This window comes from Otolemur garnettii, unplaced genomic scaffold (assembly GCF_000181295.1).
Source record: "Otolemur garnettii isolate 467f Iridium unplaced genomic scaffold, OtoGar3 scaffold00108, whole genome shotgun sequence".
NCBI lineage: Eukaryota > Metazoa > Chordata > Mammalia > Primates > Galagidae > Otolemur > Otolemur garnettii.
The window spans coordinates 2,210,382-2,231,350 of record NW_003852503.1 but is presented as its reverse complement, the minus strand read 5'-3'; the positions used below and the strand labels follow the sequence as shown (position 1 = coordinate 2,231,350).

Sequence of the window (20,969 nt, the reverse complement as noted above, 5' to 3'; positions counted from 1 at the left end):
CTGCTGCTTTAAATGATGATCTTGCAGAAGTCATAAAATCATACTTTGTCAGCCTAAGCCAAATAAAAGAAATTGTACTCATATTGTACTAATAATGTTTTTCTTGAGAATTCAAAGCTCTCTTGGATGAACTGTAGCCTTTGCAAGAATATTTAGTGCTTATGGCATATGAGCCTTTCTTTGCACTTAAAATAGTCAAATAATTTCCTCCTGTTTTGATTTGTTGTCTGTTGTTTACAGGAGCAATGGTGCTCTTAATAATCTCAAATCCTTTTATTTTTAATTAATTATTTTTAGAGACAGAATCTCACTCTGTCACCCAGGTTGGAGTGCAGTGGTGCAATCATACCTCACTGCAGCCTCAAACTTTGAGGCTCAAGTGATCCTCCTGCCTCAGCCTCCCAGTAGCTAGAATTGTAGGCTCAGACTACCACTCAGTCACAGAATGGAATAAATTATGTGAATAACTTGTAAGGTTTTTTTCCCTTAAATCAGATACCACATAAAGTCAGCAGATAGCCTAGGCATATGGCAAGAATACTAAACTCATGTGTTTGTAACACACAAAAATTAAAAACCCTCATCTAAACCCACATGCTTCCACATTAGCATTCAGTAAGAAAGAGAACAGCTGATTTACCAGCATTTTTGCAACAATTTGGCCTATAATTTATTTTTCCACTGACAACATAGCTACACTTTCTTCATCTTCATTCTATTTTACCTCTAAGGTTTACAACAAGAAAATCACTTGAAGATCCGTGTAGAGCCTGGCTTATTTGAGTGGACAAAATGGGTTGCTGGGAACTCATTACCTGCATGGATATCTCCATCAGAGTTAGCTGCAGCCAACCTGAGTGTTGATACAACCTACAGGTAACCCCTGGAAACCACGACATCCTGAGGCCAATGTGAAAATACTTTCCACACTATGACTGGGCCAAGTTCATGAAAGAGAGATGAAGGGACAGACATCACCTCCAGGCAGTTGTTCCTATTGGTGGAGAAGTTAAGTCTATGATTTAGGAAAACAAAACTGGAGAAAATCCAGCATGGCCGTGTACTTGGATTAGTGTGAATTAGATTCCCAGCCCTCAACCCCTTGTATTGGATTTTCCTGCCCTAGTTATATCTAGTTTGGTGTAATAAAAAAACATTTGTATTCCAAGAATAAACACCTGCTAATGATGATGCAATTGAGATCCTTCTTGGGAGATGAGATAACAATGTCTCACTTTGGATTTTCACTTTTAACTATTGAAGTATTGTTAATTCTCTTTACTATCTTCATTTATTATTACTATAAGCCCAGAATGTACACAAGCCATTGTTTTGTTTTGTTTTGTTTTGAGACAGAATCTCAAGCTGTCGCCCTGGGTAGAGTGCTGTGATGTCACAGCTCATAGCAACCTCCAACTCTTGGGTGTGAGTGATTCTCTTGCCTCAGTCTCCCAAGTAGCTGGGACTACAGGCACCTGCCATAACACCCAGCTGTTTTTTGGTTGCAATTGTCATTGTTGTTTAGCAGGCCTGGGCCTGGTTCAAACCTGTCAGCCTGGGTGTATGTGGCTGATGCCCTGGTGTGCTCTCTGCGCCTCAGCCTGCTTTGGTCCAGGCTGTAGGCCAGGCCTCTGTCCCGAGCTCCACACCAAAGTCTGATTCATTATCCCTCTAATAGTTCAGATTATATGCAAAAGAGTTTATAGAGTTTACGTACAGAAGAGTTCAAGTGGCTTGCCCAAGTTATATATACACTAAGTGTATACCATATACCACCACCATCATCACCATGGTAATCATCATCACCACCATCATCACCATGATAATCATCATCATCATCACCACCATCACCACCATCATTGCTAACTTTTATTCATCATGTCTGCATGTCAAGCACCATGTGATGTGCCATTCAGTGATCTCATTCCTATTCCTTTGCTTTTTCAATTAGACCTGACTGTGCTGGGATTTTAAAAAGTGGTTGTATTAACAGACTGCTCATAGGTGAATAATCCACATGTACACAATTAAAAATTATCCAATAATAATATAATTATACTAATTATCAAAACTGCATTCTGGCATTTGTAAAATCTCTTTGAGGAGAAACGGTCACAACAATTATAGTGGGAAATTAAGTTCATATTTCTTAGGACAGAATTTAGAACAAGTGGCCACTACAAGCGGAATTAATTTTCTTGTGATGCTATTGACCTTTAATTTCAAATATCCACCCAAACCCATATAAAGCAGCATGCATTTCTGGCTAAGGTAGGAGAGAACATCTTTTTTTTCCCCTACACTCATTTTTCTGCTCAGCAAATAAGACCTCAAACAACCCCACTAATTAATTGTGTGTTACTTTTTCTTTTCTTAAAGGAATTAGCATTCCTCAAAAATGAATTTAAATGAATCAATAAGATCCCTTACAATACTTAACATGTTGTTCTATCCCCTCTCTGGCCACCGTTTTTCTGTTCTTTGTGGGGAAATAGCAATAAATTGTGGTCCCAAAGCCAATAGACATCATCCCTCTGGCCTGGATAGAGGGGAAATTGCTGCCAACATTGATGACGGGACTTTCATCACCAGCCCCACCCAGGCCACCTTGGGCCAACAATGTCTTCAGTTTTCCCACTGGGTGCCTTGTGCAAGCTTCCCAAGCTGACTTACAAAGGTGTCCAGACTCCTTCCAGCTGAGCCCTTCAGTGCACACACCCATGCCCTGCCAGCAGTACAGGCAAAGGGGTAAATGTGGAAACTTGAAGATCAGGACACAGTCCTTATTCCAGATCTTCTTTTCCTCTCCAGCAAATCAAAATTCAATTCAACAATTTTCCGTGTGGTAAGGGAGGTAGGGGAGGAGGTGAAGCCTCAAACTGTATAGATCAGTTGAAAAAGCCAATGTTAAAGCATGAGAGAGAGACAGCCTAAAGAGTCCTGTCACCTTGCAGCAGGGGTGGACAGACAATAGGACAGAGGTGGGACAAGAATCCAAGTTAGAGAAACTCGTCAAGGAGGCAACTAGACTAAGCATCATTCACAGGCACCAAGACCAGCCTAGGGGCTGGGATGAAAAGCAACCCCAGCCTTGGGGAGCTGGGCCAGAAGGAGCAAGGCAAAAAAAACCAAACACAGACCACCTGGGCAAGGCTTCAGACCTGAGGGGGCAGGTGAGGATGCAGGGCAGGGCAAGGACCTGAAGTGTTAGAATGACAATGAATCAGACTTTGGTGTGGAGCCTCTGCCCTGAGCTACAGCCTGGACCTGGCTCAGGCATGGAGAGCACACCAGGGAGGACACTGTTCTGGAGGGTGTCACCTGAGAACCCAGAGCACTGGGTTCTGGGTCTAGTGGGTGCTGGGAAGCCCACCTGTCGCTGAGGGTGGTACAAGGCCCTGCAGGTTGGCTATGGGCATGGTGATTCCTGCTACAGGGGCAGGAAGCTGGGACTTGGCCCCAGACATACCCTCCAGGGCTGGTCAGACAGGGGAGCCACTTACAGGTTCAACTTCAACTTCAAGGTGCTGGGAGAAGCCAAAGGCAAAAGCTGATCAGAGGAACTAGATCCCAGCATCTACCCAGTTCTTCTTCACGCATGTAAATCTCACGACCTGGTCTCACCCTTGCAATGACTCCCATACAGAGTAGCCTTTTGTCACAGTGCCTGGGGGCTCCCAAGAGACCCGATGACCTAAATGGTGATGATGGATGGAACTAGAAGAGAGGTGGGGATGGGGAGAGAAGAATAGTTTGCTCCAGAACACTGAGGCACAGCCCTAACAAGTGGTGACTCACAGCTGTACCTGCCCCCAGGGTGTGTGAGATTCCGTAGGTTGTTCCCTAGGAGAAACACGCCTGCCAAGAGAACATCAGAGAAGGGCGGTTCTCCTTCAAATGGAATGGACAATAAGTCCACATGCACAGAAGGGCAGCCTTAATGCAGACACAGGCAGAAGCTGTCCAGGGTGGAGGAGAAGCTATAGGCAGATCTCAGATGCAGATTCAATTCCGGGCAGGAAGAGCTGCTGATGGTGTGAGTGTAGGCCAGTGAGCTGCAGTCTTTCTGAGCTTCCTTTTGTTGTTTACAGAAGGCTGCTGGAAGGATTATACTGAAAGAATACACTCGCTCAGAGCATGACATATGGTGACCTCTTGGTAAATACTGTCAGTACCAGCAGTGGCAACATTAATGTATTCTGATTAAGATGCCGTGTGAATTCTCTATAACATCCCACTGCCACCTCTGCCATGCACTAAACACCCAGCAATGAAAGACAAAATAGGAAAACAGAAAAGTGAAATGACACTCCAAAACACGATGAACATCTCACGGACCAGAAAACGCACAGAACTAAGCGGAGGGAATAAAGGCAGGCCGGGCCCCATGAGCATCGGTGACCGGCTTTAAAGATGTGCATGGTCACCAGGATGGGAGGTGCTACTTCAACTGCCCACTTAAAAACCCATAGATCGTACCGATAGTTTGCTCAGCCCATCCACACAGATAGCTCCTCAAGCACAGAGACTGGGTTCTCTTAATCTTTATGTCCCCTGGGATTCTCCTAGTGCCAGGCTGATGGTCTGTGTTCAAAAGCAGAGAGAGAGAAAAGGAAAAGACAGGTGAAAATTGTGTAGGTTCACAAATCAGAGGGACTTAATGTCTGATTTTCCTGTCTGTGTTGCAGGAATCCCTGCTGATCTAGTAGGTAGAGAATTCTAATGTCTACTTTGCAAGTTTCTTTTTGGTTGTTGTTGTTGTTGTTTGTTTCTTTTAAGGCAGGATATCACTCTGTCATCTTGGTTAGAGTGCAGCAGCCTCATCACAGCTCAGTGCAGCCAAAACTCCTAGGATTAAGTAATCCTCCTGCCTCAGCCTCCTAGAAAGTTGGGATTACAGGTCTATGCCACACCGGGCTAATTTTTTTATTTTTGTAGAGATGGCGTCTCACTTATGCTTAGGCTGGTCTTGAACTCCTAGTGTCAAGTGATCCTCCTGCCTTAGCCTCTCATGGCACTGGGATTACAGGCCTGAGCCACCTCACCCACCTCGGCTTGCTTTCTGTTAGCTATGTGGGATACCAGTAAACAGCTTGTGTGTTATCCTGTGGGTGAAACACAGACTGAATGCTCATTTTTCAGTTAGACACTAACACCATATAGAAAGTCTTTATTTCTATACATTTCAGTGCACAGGAAATACTCTTTCCTATAACCTCCCTTTTTTCTAGGGAAAAGGATTAACAGAAATATTAGAGCTTTAGAAAAGTCTTGAAATAAATGTTTATAGAGTGATGTCCTTTGTCTCTATATCAAAATGTTTTCATTTCCGTTGTTCATTTTTCTATTACAGACCTCACATTCCAGTCAGCAAATTAGTGGTTTCAGAATCCTATGACACTTACATCAGTAGAAGTTTCCAAGTAACAAAAGAAATAATAAGTGAATGTAAAAGTAAAGGTAAGTGGCATTATTTTGGACTCCATGTTTAAATATGTGATAATTTTTTCATCATGCTTAATAGAATATTCAAAATGTTTCAGTGTGCTTTGGCAAAATTGCTTAATAGAGAAGAAAAATAATGTTATTTCCAGATTTTCTTCTAGGTATTTTCACACTGAATTTGTAATATGCTCTGAGTACCTAAAATGGTAGGTATTTCAGAGGAACGCATAAGCTTAGTCACTGTACTTAATGACAGAGATTCTGCATGACAGCTATTCACCTTACACTTTAGAAAGGAGATTTTGTAATTTCCAAAAGTTCTCTAGCATACCACTGTTTTTCCCATAATTGATCTAGGAGTACAGACACCCACACACAAACACATCTACACAAACACACCTACACAAATAATACACCTCCTGCTGTTACCAACCAAGAGCTGTGCTCCATAAAGCTCAAGGCTTCTTGCTACCACATTTCCTAAACATTGAGCTCAATTATTTATTGACAAGTAAGACTGTTTGCAATACTTTTAGTGGAAAAGGCAGATTGCAGAATAGTGTGCACAATCCCAATATCCTTTTAAGTTAAAATACTTGTATTCATAGAGCAAAGACTGGAATTATATATGTATACGTGAACATGTTAACAGTCGATAGCCCTAGGCAACATAATTATAGATAATTCCCACCTTCCAGTTTATCACTTCTAAAGCCATTCACAACCATCAAGGTACACAGCATGTTCTGCCAGCCAGAAAGTCTCAAATACTCACAGTTCTACAGCGGCAACATTTAAAACTATAGAAGAAGAGATGGTATAAAGAGTCTGTATCTCAATTGTAGTTTGGTGGTTGCACAAAGCTACACATGTGATATATTAGCAGAGAAGTGTATACACACGTAAACACCAAGGAGTAACTATATACCTGGTGCAATCTGAATAAGTTATGTGGATTATAATAGTGTCCACTCCCTGGGTTTAACAGTATGCCACACTTTTTTTTTTTTTTTTTTTGAGACAGAGTTTCACTCTGTCCCCCAGGCCAGAGTGGTATTATAGCTCACAGCAACCTCAAACTCAAGTGATCCTCTTGCCTCAGCCCCACAAACAGCTTGGACTACAGGCACCTGCCACAATGCCTGGCTACTTTTTTCTATTTTTAATAGAGGTGGGGGTCTAACTCTTGTTCAGGCTGTCATCGAACTCCTGAACACAAGGGATCCTCTGCCTCAGCCTTCCAGAGTACTAGGATTATAGCTGCAACCACTGTGCTGACCTTGATAGTATACTGCACTTTTGTAAGATATTACCACTGGGGGAGGCTGGATGAAGGGTACAACCCGCTGGTGTATGTATGTATTTAACCTCCTATAAATTTATAATTACTTTAAGATAAAAAGCTTCTCAAGAAAACATTAGGCTGCCTTAACAATAATAAAGCATTTTCAAAATATTGCTTTGGCAAGCCATTTATCATGGGACACCTGTAGTCCCAGCTACTCAGGAGGCTGAGGCAGGAGGATTGCTCAAACCCAAGAGTTTGAGGTTGCTGTGCGCTATGATGCCATAGCACTCCACCCAGGGCAACAGAGTGAGACTCTGTCTCACAAAAGAAAAAAAAAATTGCTTGGGCAAATTATCTTCTTGTATATGTTTGCTCCTCTGCAGAGCACTTGGCTTCTAGTATTTGTTACATATGTCTTTATAGAAATGATCTTCCCATTCCTTGCTTCCCCCCACCCCTTCCTAGGAAATAACATTCTGATTGTGGCTCACGCATCTTCCCTTGAAGCATGTACCTGCCAGCTGCAGGGCCTGTCACCTCAGAACTCCAAGGACTTTGTACAAATGGTCCGAAAGGTAATTTATTCTTGCATGTATGGGGCCCATGGTGTCTAGTAGTTTTATGACAGTTCAATGACTAGCTTAGAGTTCAGTTCTTTAAAGCACGTGTTTATGCTGAACTGGAAGATCCATTTATTGATTCACTCAACTAAGATGTATTGAGTGGTACTCTGTGTAAGGCACTTTATTAGGCTTTGTATAATAGACAAAATGTTTTAGAGCTCATTCCAGCTTCTAAGAGCTAAAATTTAAGAAGCAGCTAGGCTTGGCACCTGTGGCTCAAGTGGCTAAGCCGCCAGCCACATACACCTAAAATGGCCGGTTCGAATCCAGCCCGGGCCCGCCAAACAACAATGATGGCTGCAACCAAAAAAAATAGCCAGGCATTGTGGCGGGCACCTGTGGTCCCAGCTACTTGGGAGGTGGAGATAGGAGACTCGCTTGAGCCCAGGAGTTAGAGGTTGCTGTGAGCTGTGATGCCATAGTACTCTACCCAGGGGGACAGTTTGAGGCTCTGTCTCAAAAAAGTAAATAAATAAAATAAGAAGCAGCTAAAAATTATAAGCAAATCATCTGAATTTCCCTGAGGCACCTTGGATGGGATAAACAAAGCTGGGTCCAGAACATACAACATCTCAAAGCTTAGCTTAAGGACGGGTCCTCACAGGTAGGCCAAGGATTGCAGCAATTTAAAATGACTGGTCTGAAAGGCAAACCCAGGAACAAGGCAGCAAGATAGAAAACCCATGAGGCTGACCCCACATCTGGAGTCCTCGTTTTCATGCCTGTGGGAAAGGCTTCCTGGTCAGCTACCGCCCACACACTTCCTTCAGGGGAGTTAGGTACTTCCTTTCTCTGCCACCAGAGAACCTGGTTCAAACTCAATTGCACTTTTTGTTCTCATTTTTAAAAAGCTTATTTATGCATTTGTCCTTCCCATTAGTCTGGAAGCTTCTAGAGGGCAGAGATTTTTTTTTTTCTTTTTGGTCTTATTTATGAATGCAGCTTTGATCACACACACATGTACCAATAAATTTTGAAATTGCCATGACTACTTAAGTTAGGGAGGCCACAGCTTCTGCTTTGAATGTTAACAGATCCGCATTAAAAAAAAAATTAAAACAAATTTTTAAAAATTGAATAATCTTTCGCATTGTATCCACATATAATTTCAGAAATGTTTGAGCTGCCTTTTTAACTTGACTTGCAATTAAGAATTTACTCTTGGCACCTGAGCGATATATATATTCTTTTTTCATTTTCTCCTACTTTATTAAGCAGTAGTCTATAAACAATTATTTAATTGCACTAGAAGAGTTCCTCTAGGATGTAATGGGTCCTTCTGATGAATCCTCTTGCAATGTAATTACCCTTCCCTCTAATTTATCAGTTTTACCCTTTTCATTTGTTGTATTGATTATTGAATGGAATGCATTTCTACAAATCCCCTGTTCATTTCTGACTATAATTCTTTAGGGCCACTGAAATATCTTTGTGTCTGGGTGAGAGTTGACGCATTAAGCCTCATATTCTATTTCCCCTTTCTTTGCTACTCTTCAGATCCCATACCTGGGATTTTGTTCCTGTGAAGAATTAGGAGAAACTGGAATATGGCAGCTGACAGACCCACCCATCCTTCCTCTGACCCATGGACCAACTGGGGGCTTCAACTGGAGAGAAACCTTGCTCCAAGAATGAACCACAGGGGTGAATGAGAAGAAAAGGCCTTTTGGAGACATGTCTTTTTGTTGTGTTTAGTGACAGTGCTGAACAGCTCAGAATACTTTAGCATATTTCCTTTCACGCTTAAAGTTCTCATGACTGGAGTGTGTAAATGAGAAAAAGATTTGATTCAGAGGGGAAAAAAAGGTTCTCTCCAGACTCTTGCCTAGCTAACAAGGCTTCCGAGAATTGTCTTCCTAAATCGGGGCACCCGCTGCAGCAGAAGACATCTTCTTCCTTCCACCTATGCATAGCTAAGAAGCCTCACTCCTCCCAAAGGGAGCTACCGGCCTACTATAAGGGCTGCAAGAAGAAAGATTATGCTCAGAATCTAGCTGGGGGAGCACTGAGCTACCAGTTTGAGAATGGAGTTTTCTTCTAAACTCCATTTTCCAGTTAGGCAAAGCCAAGCTGAGGAATCCTTGTAAAGTTATTAGAAAATACGCTCTGAAGAGAATTATTCTTAGGTTAAACATCAGATTCCACCCTCAGTAGAGCCCCTACTCCAGTGTCACTGGCTCAAGACACCTGCTTGAGGATACTAACATTTGCCCTGGTCTCACCACATTTTCTCTAAAGTAGCTGGCCCTTCTTGCTACAGCCTGTCCCCTTTGCTTCTGTCTGTGAAATGGAGAGACAAAGCACTTTTGGACATTCAGGAGGAGGATAAATGTGTGAAGCATCAATCATAGGTGCAGAGAACTTGAAAAATAGAAAAGGACTTGGAGTGACCCGTATTGTAACCTACCAAGCCACCACACTTCTGAATCACCATCATTTGCTGGTCTTTGCCCCTAGATTCTAGACTATGTTAACTAGTTAAGGACTTGGACCTTGGGAAGGGATGTATGTTAGGTATGTTATTTGCGTTAGCAAGAAGCTTGCTCTGTGCAATATGGTCATCTTTACAAACCACATCAAGGGTCAGGTGGTTGTATACTCACAGTACATGGCAACCGTAACAGAACACCCACAAACACATCAATTATACCAGGGATGTCTGATGAAGTCAGGGAACTAATTTAATTGATGATAGTCATGACTGCTCTGCTACTTGTGCTATCATTTTTTGCTTGTTTTTCTACTATAATTTAAAATATATAGGTAGGGCTATTTGAGAAAATTTGGAAAGCCACATCCTGTGGTTTCTGAGTACATCTACTTCCTGCACTTAGAGGGAGTTTATTTAAAAGAAAAATAAATGACAATCAAACCAAAACATCAGTTATCAATGTCTGTTTAACTATGTGACTTGTAGGCTGTTGATAGCCACAGACAATGGTCTGGAATGATACAGTTTACTTTATAGAACATGTGTGCAAAGGGAAATCCCAGCCGCTAGAACATTAGTTAATGTAAGACAGACCTATACATGTTGTAGTAATATGGAACAAATTTCAGAACCCAGAGGCATAAAACATGTATGCTTAAAAAACTGGAACTTGACCCCTGGAAAGAAGAGGAAGTGAAAGGATGGTGGCCATATATGTTAATCAGAAAAAGGAGGATGGTTGTATTTTTTTAAGCTACTTACAGAAATATGACATGAAATTTACATTTTAAAATACAGATTTGTGGTTTCTTTTCACATTGCACAAACAACAATCTACTTTCTGGGTATGGAAATAATCCTGTATTGACCTGTTTATATAAATGTTGTAGGCTTGAGATGTTGGGTCGGGAGGCATTGCTCCCATCAGAGATCTTAAAAGTCACATTACAGCTAATGTAATGTGGCTACCATTCATTCTTCTGGTATTTGAAATGAAGTAACTCCACTGTTTAATTAGCTCTGTAATCTATATTAGATACATTGCAAATTTTTGCAGGCTCTCAGTGCTGGGAATAATGCTTGAACACCTCACATCAGATCCATGTAGCCATGTGTTCTGGGAAGTATCAGTACTTGTAGAAAACAGAGCCCGGGCAGGGCAAGCTATCTGCTCTGTCTCTCCCAGTCATCTCAGTCCTGTGACAATCTGGTAAATTGGTCTGACTATGCTACAAGTCATAGTCCTTAGTCCAATATGGACACAACATGTGAGCAAAAGGAGGCAGAGATCTGAAATAATTTTCTGAGTAATTAATGGAAAACTCTTGAGTGCAAGAGTTTATTCCTCTACTTTAATTATCCAAAATGTTTATTGAAATGGCCCAAATGATTGGGATTCCCATGAAATTCTCACGGCATATTTACCTGTAAGAAAAACCAACCTTGGACTGCAACTGGGAATTTCTTTGGAAGTCATGTTGAATCTATGCATCATAAAAGAAAGAGACTATTACACGATTTCACATCATCCAAATGTACTCGGTTGATATTACAACCTGAAGTTGAGGCTGGTTCTTTTTGATCTGAGCTGATGCTAAAAAGAACAAACGATGTGTGGCAAGTGGGAGGGGGAAAGAAGAAAAAGGAAGGAAGAAAATGCCAGGTTAGAATGAAATGGTTTCTTGTATAGAGAAATTTTTTTTTTAATGTGGAAAACTGTCGGAAGTAAACTAGGTGTCTATGAAACAGTTTCCTACTTTAAAAGTATGCCACATCGATCTGCTAAGTATTATTCATAGATAGGGCTGTGCTTTCCATGATTTGAAAATACCACATCCATTCTTCCTATTCCTCTGTGGACTAGAATAATTGGCCCATTTTAATGCCTAAGCTGGGGGGTTTCAGTTTCCCAGGCTCTCTTCCCCATTACTGCACTGGTAGCTAGGAGCTGAGTGCTTCACCCCAGTATGGAGTTCAGATGACAGTGTTTCCCATTATATTTAGATTCCTAGAATCTGAATGGCTGGTTAAATGGCCATCTGATGGCTGAAAGAGGGGGTATTTTTCACCCTGTATTGAAAGGCTTGGAGGAGTTTCTACTTTTTTTTTAATTATACTTTAACCAAAGAATTATTTTAAAGTAAGCTTATATTTGAAAGATGATTTTGCAAAAAAATAAAAACTATATCTTTGAAGCCATGTCGGTTTGTGATTATCATTGTTGACAATTTGCTTGTCCATGGTATTTGGAGGGCATCTAGATTGTCTTCCCATTGTGCTCAGCATTACCATAAATGTATCTTTTCCACTCAGCTAGCTGTATTCGTATGAAAATGAAGTCTCTCATTTCAATTACTTAATGCCATTGGGAACTCACTGAACAGCTACAGTTAAGAGAAGTTCCTATCTTGTGGCCTTTGTGGAAAGGCTTGCCTGTGTGGTAAAAGGAAGGCATTTCTCCGTTACCTAGGCACTCTGCAATTCCAGCATTTAATTTAAAAGCAGTGATGAATTGCTCTTTTGAAATTACTCTAAGTAATGCATGTGTTAGAATACAGATGAACCTTCGTTTAATTTTCACAGGCTTCAGCACAGTCAACTGTACCGAATCCGCACGAGCTTAGATAATGAGGTGTAGGGTTATTTGCATTTAAATTGTAATCCAGTACACGTGTGAGTAAGGAGAGGCGCTAGTCTAATAAGGCTGTCTTTGGGGATAGAGGAGACTGGTGGAGGGGAAGAGTGGGGAAAAGAGTGAATTAACATCTATTTAGGTTAATGTTCACTTTACAAAGGTGATGAGGGGTATTTTGAAAGCAGATGCTTTTCATTTTTAAACATAGGATTAAAATTGGATTGGCTTCTCTTTTATACTGCAATGTATTGAATTTTCCTAGGAAAGTGACTGGCTCAACTGAAAATTCTAGGGATGGGAGGAAAAACATTATCTCTAAATGAAGAGGAAAACTTGATTTTTAAATACGTATAGCATTAGGTTTGGTGTATGTAGCTTTAAAATTATAGTGATGAGTAGTCAAACTTAACATACAATTGGTTCTTACCACTGAGCTGCTATTACACAAAAATCAGAATTTTGCAGCTGTTCAACTACTGGTGGACTCTGTACAGGACAGATATGGATAAGGGGAAATGTATCCTGCTTCTTTGATTGCCACTCAAGATGGGAACACCATCGCAAGGCTTTTGGGTTACGCATAGATCATTCTATGCCTGCTATTTTGGAGAGATATGTAGGTTTCTTTTTCATTTATAAAACTGTTGTATCATTTTTTTCTTTGTGATTCAGGTGTATTTATTTGAAAAAAACGTTTGTAATTATAAGAAAGAAAACCATACCTAACTGTGTTGCCAAATTCCTTGTAAACTATCTGTGGCTTATGTGCTTTTCTGGCTGAGAGTTCCCTCCTCTTGATGCAGCTATGGCACCATTGTAATTAGTTCATTCCCTTCCAGGAGCATCTCCATTTAAATCATTCATAAATGATTTAATAAAGAGAAATTGTGTTCTTAGTTGATCCAGAGCAATCTCTGTTAAGTTCTCTATTCCTATCATGCTTTCAGATGTTACTGTGGTCATTATTATTTTGTAAATGTCCGTTCAGAGTGTGATTCTTCTTTCAGAGAACACAAGGGTACTTGCTGCTGCTAGAAGGGGGAGATGCTCTGGCAGCACTGTGGGTCTCTGTTCCCTCTAGTCAGGCATCGAGACTCTGAACTGCTCAAACCTGGAAGATGAAAACCCACCCAGAAGAGGAAAAGCAACCTCAAAACTGCTTTCATGCCCTCTGCACAACCTGTAGATGGCACAAAATATTGTTACCAAAAGTTCAGTACTTGGCCCAAGGCCTAATCAGTGAGAAGGAAGAATGGGGACAGGTTGTTTGAGGAAAATAAGAGACACTTATTAATTTGCCAGCAAATGAGGAGAGCATCAGACTAGCATCTTGAAAGACCACCTTTAAGCAGAAATACAGGACTTTTTAAAGGGAGGTTTTCAGAGGTTGGGCTCAGGTCTAGGTGACCAGTGTCACCTTTGTGGCCTTGGGCTACTGTTGTTTAACTGTAGTTGGTGGTTTTGGTCAACCTTGTCTCTGGGGAAGACAATCTGATGACCTCCAATTTTGTTGAGCTATCACCTATGGTTTAAAATACTAGAAAACAAAGAACAAAGAACATTTTTTCTGCCCCTTTAATTAATGACCTCAGGCAGAAATGCAGGTCTTAGTTCCCTAAAAGTGTGGGTGGTTTAAAGAGACAACTCACATAAAGCGTTCTGCCCTTTTCCAGATCTTTATCTGTGTCACAACATCTTTCCTTCCACTCTGAGACCCCTATGGCAAAAGACAGATTAACAGGAGAAAAGCGTGCAATTGATGTAGGTTTTACACAACACAGGAACCTTCATAAGGAGATAAAGACTTGAAAAAACAAACTTAAACCTGAGTATTTTTATACAAAGCCTGATGAAGAATGGATAGTGTAGGGTTAGAGAGAAACTTTCCCCTGGGCCCTCAGAAGTTTCACTGAAAAACCAACTCACAGACGGCAGGTGGATTCATTGGAGAAATGGCCTACAATTTTACTTCTTCCAATGGTGACTCAATCCAATAAGCCCTTTCACAGAAAGCCCAGGTGTAATTTTCCAGGTTTAGAATAAGTTTTTAACCATATAAGCAAGAGGTTTCCCAGAGAACGTATAAAGAAGGCAGCCCCCATGATCCCAGAGGTAGCAGAGACTCCTGTTGCCACAGAAAATTAAGCATAGTCTTTACACATGTGGTATTTCCAGCATCCTGCAACTTTGTGTGGGGCTACCAATCACAGACTCTTTAATCTGTGACACCCTTTAGGTATTGGACTTTCCCCGGGCTGACGAGGCAACGTTTGAGACCACAAAAGCCACACAGGATGGGACCTTTTAAGACTCTCCTGAGAGCCTGACGCACACAGAATGAAGAAGGTACTGCTCACATGTCCCTCAGACTGACCACCTGGCATGACCTCTAAAAAGTACCCACAGACCAAGAGAGAGTGCTCCCACTTGGTCACAAATCAAGCTCTCAAGGACACAAAACAAGATACCAGAGAATCTCATCAGGTTTTTATTTTGGGGACCCACAGCAAATAGACACCAGTTTAGTCTGAACCGCAAAACTCCTACAGAGTTGACATGAACAGTGGGCTCCTGGGGCTTTCAGGCCCATACTCAACCCTGTGGTGCCCTTCTTCATGATAGAACAACACAAAAAGGCACAGACAGACTTGGCACCCATAGTTCAGTGGGTAGGGCGCCAGCCACATACACCGAGGCTGGTGGGTTCGAATCCAGCCTGGGCCTGCTAAACAACAATAAAAACTACAATAAAAAAATACCCGGGCATTGTGGTGGGCACCTATAGTCCCAGCTACTTGGGAAGCTGAGGCAAGAAAATTGCTTAAGCCCAAGAGTTGGAGGTTGCTGTGAGTTGTGACGCCACAGCACTCTACTGAGGGTGACATAATGAGATTCTGTCTCAAAAAAAAAAAAAAGACACAAATGGAAAACAAAAAAAAGACTTCTGAAGGAAAATCATAGAACAACAAGAATATTCATACCAAAAACTACTCCAGAGTTGCTGCACCCAGAACTCTTCACACAAATCCGGAACTAGTCACACAAATTCTTTTCTCCCATGAACAAAGATTTGGGAGAAGAAAAAGAAATAATGATTTTTCCTGTCTGCTTGACCGGATTACAGGAGAGGGAAAGACTGGGAACCTGGCTGGTAAGAAATTCTTACCCTTCTTCTGGGTGGTTAGATCCTAGATTTCCTTGAGTGAAACTTCCAGAAGAACCGGACGGCTTTGGGGCAGCTCACAACCCCAAAACTGTAGGGCACAAGTCGTCTGAAGTTTCGCTGAAAAATCAGCTCATAAGAGGAGGATTAATTAGAGAAAGGTATACAGAATATATATGGGAGCATCAGAGTGATTACCCACTGCCTGATGGGATGCAGAAACTTCCCTAAACTAAAATAAAATCTTAAGGCTTTCCCCCAGCAGCTAACTGACTGTACCCCATCTGGGCCAAGGGCCTAAATCAGGGTTATGGTAGTAAATTAGGTTACACACAGAGAGCCAAGACAGTTATAGGAAGAAGAGGCTTGGCTAGCAAAGGTGGTCTTGTTATGCTAAGAGAGGATACCAGGAAAAAGTAAAATCTAAGAGAATAGAGATCTCTCAAAGCAGCCTGAGCCATGGCAAGACCCTATCTCTATAAAAAATAGAAAAACTAGTTGGGTGCTGTGGTGGGGGCCTGTAGTCCCAGCTAATAGGGAGGCTGAGGGAAGATCTCTTAAGCCCAAGAGTTTGAAGTTGCTGTGAGCTATGATGCTACAGCACTCTACCGGGGGGGGGGGGGGAAGAAAGGAAGGAAAGAAAGAAAGAAAATGGTCTTAAGTTTCTTAACATTGAAGATGTTATCTATGGAAGCAATTAATGGAAGTTATAGGACCTTGTGCCAAAAGGCTATAGGCAACTCTCAAGTAGGAAAAAGCTATAAATGAGTGGGCTATGGGGCTAGAGCTGGTTAATGCTTAGCTGTGTTTTTCAAGGCTTATGTCCTTGTTAAAAATCTCAGCAACTTTGTTTTAATTAATTTTATAAGGATGATTTTACCTTTGCTGGCTGACAGCCATCTTGAAATATTTCAAAATGTATTTGGGAGCAAAATATTTTTACTTCCTTCAACAGTCATGCAGAAACACAAGAGGATAAAGAGTAAGATCTGATAGTAATAAGCTGAGGGAAACTTTAGCAGGCCTGTTTGTTCAGTTTCTTCTTGGTGTCCCTCTGTTACCAGACAAAGAGGGTTTGACCACCTGTTACTATTAGCCAATACACAGAGACAGGGATAGGTCCACCAAACTTTGTCACAAGGCCAGCAATTCTGAAGAATAGTGAGAGTAGCCTCTCCAAGACTGTTTTGTTCTTAGATTTCAAAAGCCGCATTTACTTTTATTTTTATTTTATTTTTGTCACCCTCAGTAGAGTGCCACAGCTCACAGTGACCTCCAACTCTTGGGCTCAAGTGATTCTCTTCCTTCAGCCTCCCGAGTAGCTAGGATTACAGGCACCTGCCACAACACCCAGTTATTTTTAGAGACAGGGTCTCCATCTGGCTCAGCCTGGTCTCGAACTCCTGATCTCAGGCAATCCACCCGCCTCAGCCTCCCAAGGTGCTGGGATTATAGGTGTTAGCCCCTGCACCCAGCCCAATTTCCAAAACCACATTTTCATACATAAAGGTCAAAAGCAAAAACCATATTAACCCTTATCTTAAAGAACACTGTTGGCATAACCCATGACCCATAATAAACAATAACCAGCATTACCCATGACCTACATTTCTGATTCAAAAGTTCATCTTCTGAATCAATAGCCCTAAACTACTCAAGATATACACTTTTAGATCATAGATGAATTTACAAAACAACAAGAATGAGGAGGCATGAGGTGAAGGTCATGTAGGACTTAAACCGGCCAGACCATGTGTGTCATCTCAGCCCTAGACTGACTGACCACATCTTATTCTCACTGCATGGGCTCTCAGCTCTGTCTTCAGAGATAAGGATGTTCCTTTCCTCTGGGTGTAGGGAGGGCACCTCTCCTGTGAGGGTCTGATGACCTGCGTCCGGGGAAGGTCATAAGATCCTTCTTCGGATTTATAAATGCTTCGGGGGGGGGGGGAGGTCAGAGAGACCTTCCTGCTCCTACTGTTTTCTCAAATTCCCTCATCCTAAAATATTCCATATGCATGGGGTGCCATATTTAGGGGTAGCATCCTCGGAGCCCCATTGGAACATTCTTCCCTTACCACTACCAACCTCTAGGGGGTGTACTAGGAATGAAAGATAGAGTGAGAGTGTGGGGAAATGCAGCTCAAATTAGGCACTATGCTATTAAAAGCCATAGAACCCACTTTTTAAGTGATTGTATGTTCAGCTAATAAGGTTTTAAAAATAAGTCTTGAATGCAAATTTGTACCCAGGACATGAATGCAGATTTTCATGGACACAAAAAATCTACTACTCTGGAAGGCTTTACTTCCTGAGCAAACCTAACAGCTAATGTTCCTGTCTGACAAAAGACCAGGCTATCTTTAGCTGTCTGGCTGGTTCTCAGCTGTTCTCTGCTTGACGCACTCCCAAACTCATTTCCTTTATTTATTATTATTATTATTTGCCCTTTTGTGATGTATGTAAAGGCTATTTGCACATCCAGAGAGAATGAGTCAGAACACCTGGAATTTGTTTAAGCTTAATTCAGCAAAATGTCTATTTGGATTTTTTTTTTAAACGCTGTTCAAGGACCAAAAAATAATTTTTCTCCTGAAGAAACAGAACACTTCATTTTTCCAGAAATAAACATGTGAAACCCAGATGGCTTGCTCTTGCTATGAAAAGAGGTAGGGGCTTGGTGGGGAGTGATTAGGGATTAAAAGGTGCTACAGGGAAGTAGAAGAAAAGCCTGGTCTCCTAGATAAGAAAGTTAAAAGGGGCCTCGAAGCAACAGTGAGTTTCAGGGACCTTGTGACTCAATACGACGTGTGCGCCACAAAATGCAGTTTCCAGCTTATGACACAAAAAGGGGCAATGGTGCACACAACAAATGTCACAAACATGACAACATGAATAGAGACCACCCCTCAACTGTTGGGAAAATAGCAGGTAGCAATTAGGGCTAAAAAGAGAAGGAAAATGGGCACATGGGGCAAAAGAGGTAATCTGTGACCAAGGAGAAGACAAGAATACCTAAAGACCTAAGGGGACCAAGTAAAAGCTTTATAGATAAGTACAGGAAGAGCTAAGATTCTTACACCTGTATGCTGCCTTTGTGTGCTTTTGCCTCTTACAACTTTTCTAGAAAAGTCTATGCTTATCTACGTTTTACTTTAAATAAACTATACTTTTTCTTTGCTTTAAAAAAACTACTTCTTTTTTTTTTTGAGACAGACTCTCACTCTGTGTCCTAGGTAGAGTGTCATGGAGTCACAGCTCACAGTAACCTCAAACTCCTGGGCTTAAGTGATCCTCTGGCCTCAGCCTCCCGAGTAGCTAAGACTACAGGTACATACCACAACGCATGGCTAGTTTTTTCTATTTTTAGTAGAGATAGGGTCTCACTCTTGCTCAGGCTGGTCTTGAACTCCTGAGCTCAAGCAATTCACCTGCCCCAGCCTCCCAGAGCGCTAGGACTACAGGTGTGAGCCACCGTGCCCAGCCTCTTTCTTTACTTTATATAAACCTTGCTTCTTTTCTACTGCATTGGAGTTCCAGCTGTTTTATTCTGACCTCCCCTGTACCTTGCTTTCAGTTTGACTCTGTCGAACTTGCTAGTTCTGCTGAGTGAATTGAACCAGATCTACTGAACAGCTCAAGGGTCTTGGAGACTCCTGACAGCAAGCATAGCAAGAGAACTGGGTGGAAGATGGAAGGTGGCCAAGGAAGGAAGGGCAGAATATGGTAATGGAAGACTCCATCTTAGAGGAGCCAGTTGGGGAGTTTACCAAAAAGGCCAATGAGGCTCTAGTTAGCAAAATCAAAGGGAGTTCAGTCAACCAAGAAGTTCTCATGGGCAAAATAAGATCCAAAAGAGTACAGAGAAGCTTTAAAAATATATAAAGGCTGAATATCAGCTTTTAATTAAGCTGACTTCTAACCCTAGAGTTCTTCTATTTTTTTTTTCATGGAGCTCTTTTTAAAAACTATTATCTTATTATCAAGTGTTAGCTGAATAAACAGCAAATATTCTTGTTTTTCTGGCTTTTCTTTCCCTGAAATCTGTAACTTTTTTTTTAGACTGTCTCAGTCTGTCACTCTGTGTAGAATGCTGTGGCATCATAGCTCAAAGCAACCTCAAACTCTTGGGCTCAAATGATCCTCTTGCCTCAGCCTCCCTAGTAGCTGAGACTACAGGCACCTACTACATGCTTGGCTATTTTTTCTATTTTTAGTAGAGATGGGGGTCTCACTCTTACTCAGGCGGGTCTCAAACTCCTGAGTTCAGGCAATCCATCCGCCTTGGCCTCCAAGAGTGCTAGGACTACAGCTAGCACTGTAGCTGAAATTTGTAATTTGAAAGGGATAGTTTCTCAAATAAGATTAGAGAGAGAGACAGAGAGAATTTACTTTTAAAAGTTACAGAGAAATAGGCTAGGCACCTGTGGCTCAAGTGGCTAAGGTGCTAGCCATGTACACCCAAGGTGGCAGGTTTGAATCCAGCCTGGGACTGCCAAACAACAATGATGGCTGTAACCAAAAAATAGCCAGGCATTGTGGCAGGTACCTTTGGTCCCAGCTACTCGGGAGGCTGAGACAGGAGACTCACTTGAACCCAGGAGTTGGAGGTTGCTGTGAGCTGTGATGCTATGGCACTCTACCCAGGGGGACAGCTTGAGGCTCCTGTCTCAAAAAAAAAAAAAAAAGTTACAGAGAAATAATGGAAGTTTTTGGAAGTCCAGGGTAACTGATAATCAAATTTCTCCTTTTGAGTGTTTCCTTTTAGCTCAAATAAGAAAGCAGACAGCAAGAAAACAAAATTATTACTAACCAAAACTTTAATCCAAAGTTATATTTAACAAGTGACTTGACACTGAACTAATAAGCTGGCTTTAACCAAGGTAGCCCTTTCAAGATTCAGACCACTTCCTCAAGACAGCCAAAGAAAGAAAAGCTCAGCTAGCCACAAATGGGTATAATCCACACTTTGCTCAGGCATATTCTTGGGTTCCCAACATTTTTTGTGGCTGCATGAACATGAAGTTTGGATAACCTCTGTGCCCTTGATAGGTGGAAAATCAAAACAAAGAATAATCAATAAGACAAAACAGGAAAACAAAGTTGTTCATGGCAGAAAGGATAATTAAATAATGTCAAGAGTCATATAAATAGTTTACAAGTCTTCAAAATTTTTGTGACTCAAAACCAGTAAGACTTTTTATTGCTTGGCTCCAGTAAATCTAAGAGTTTTGTTCCATAGTGGGTATATGCAGTCCCTCTTAAGGGCTAAAGTTTCTCAAAAAGATGGCCTGAGACAGCAAAGATGTTCATTGTTAAAAAAGCTATAAACGTTGAGACAATTAAGACAAATGTTCTTGAGAGCTGGCATGTTTGGCAGACAT

General features: G+C 41.5%; 1 protein-coding gene across 1 annotated transcript in view; it reads left to right on the top strand.

Annotated features, from left to right (window-relative positions):
- UBASH3B (ubiquitin associated and SH3 domain containing B) overlaps positions 1-9,005 on the top strand; it is a 139,262-nt gene extending 130,257 nt beyond the window's left edge. The window contains exons 11-14 of the mRNA XM_003796798.3: positions 732-876; positions 5,354-5,460; positions 7,199-7,308; positions 8,854-9,005. Coding sequence (XP_003796846.1) covers positions 732-876; positions 5,354-5,460; positions 7,199-7,308; positions 8,854-8,991 — 500 coding nt within the window. The 3' untranslated portion in view covers positions 8,992-9,005. The remainder of the gene's footprint in view (positions 1-731; positions 877-5,353; positions 5,461-7,198; positions 7,309-8,853) is intronic.
- The last annotated feature ends 11,964 nt before the right edge of the window (positions 9,006-20,969 follow it).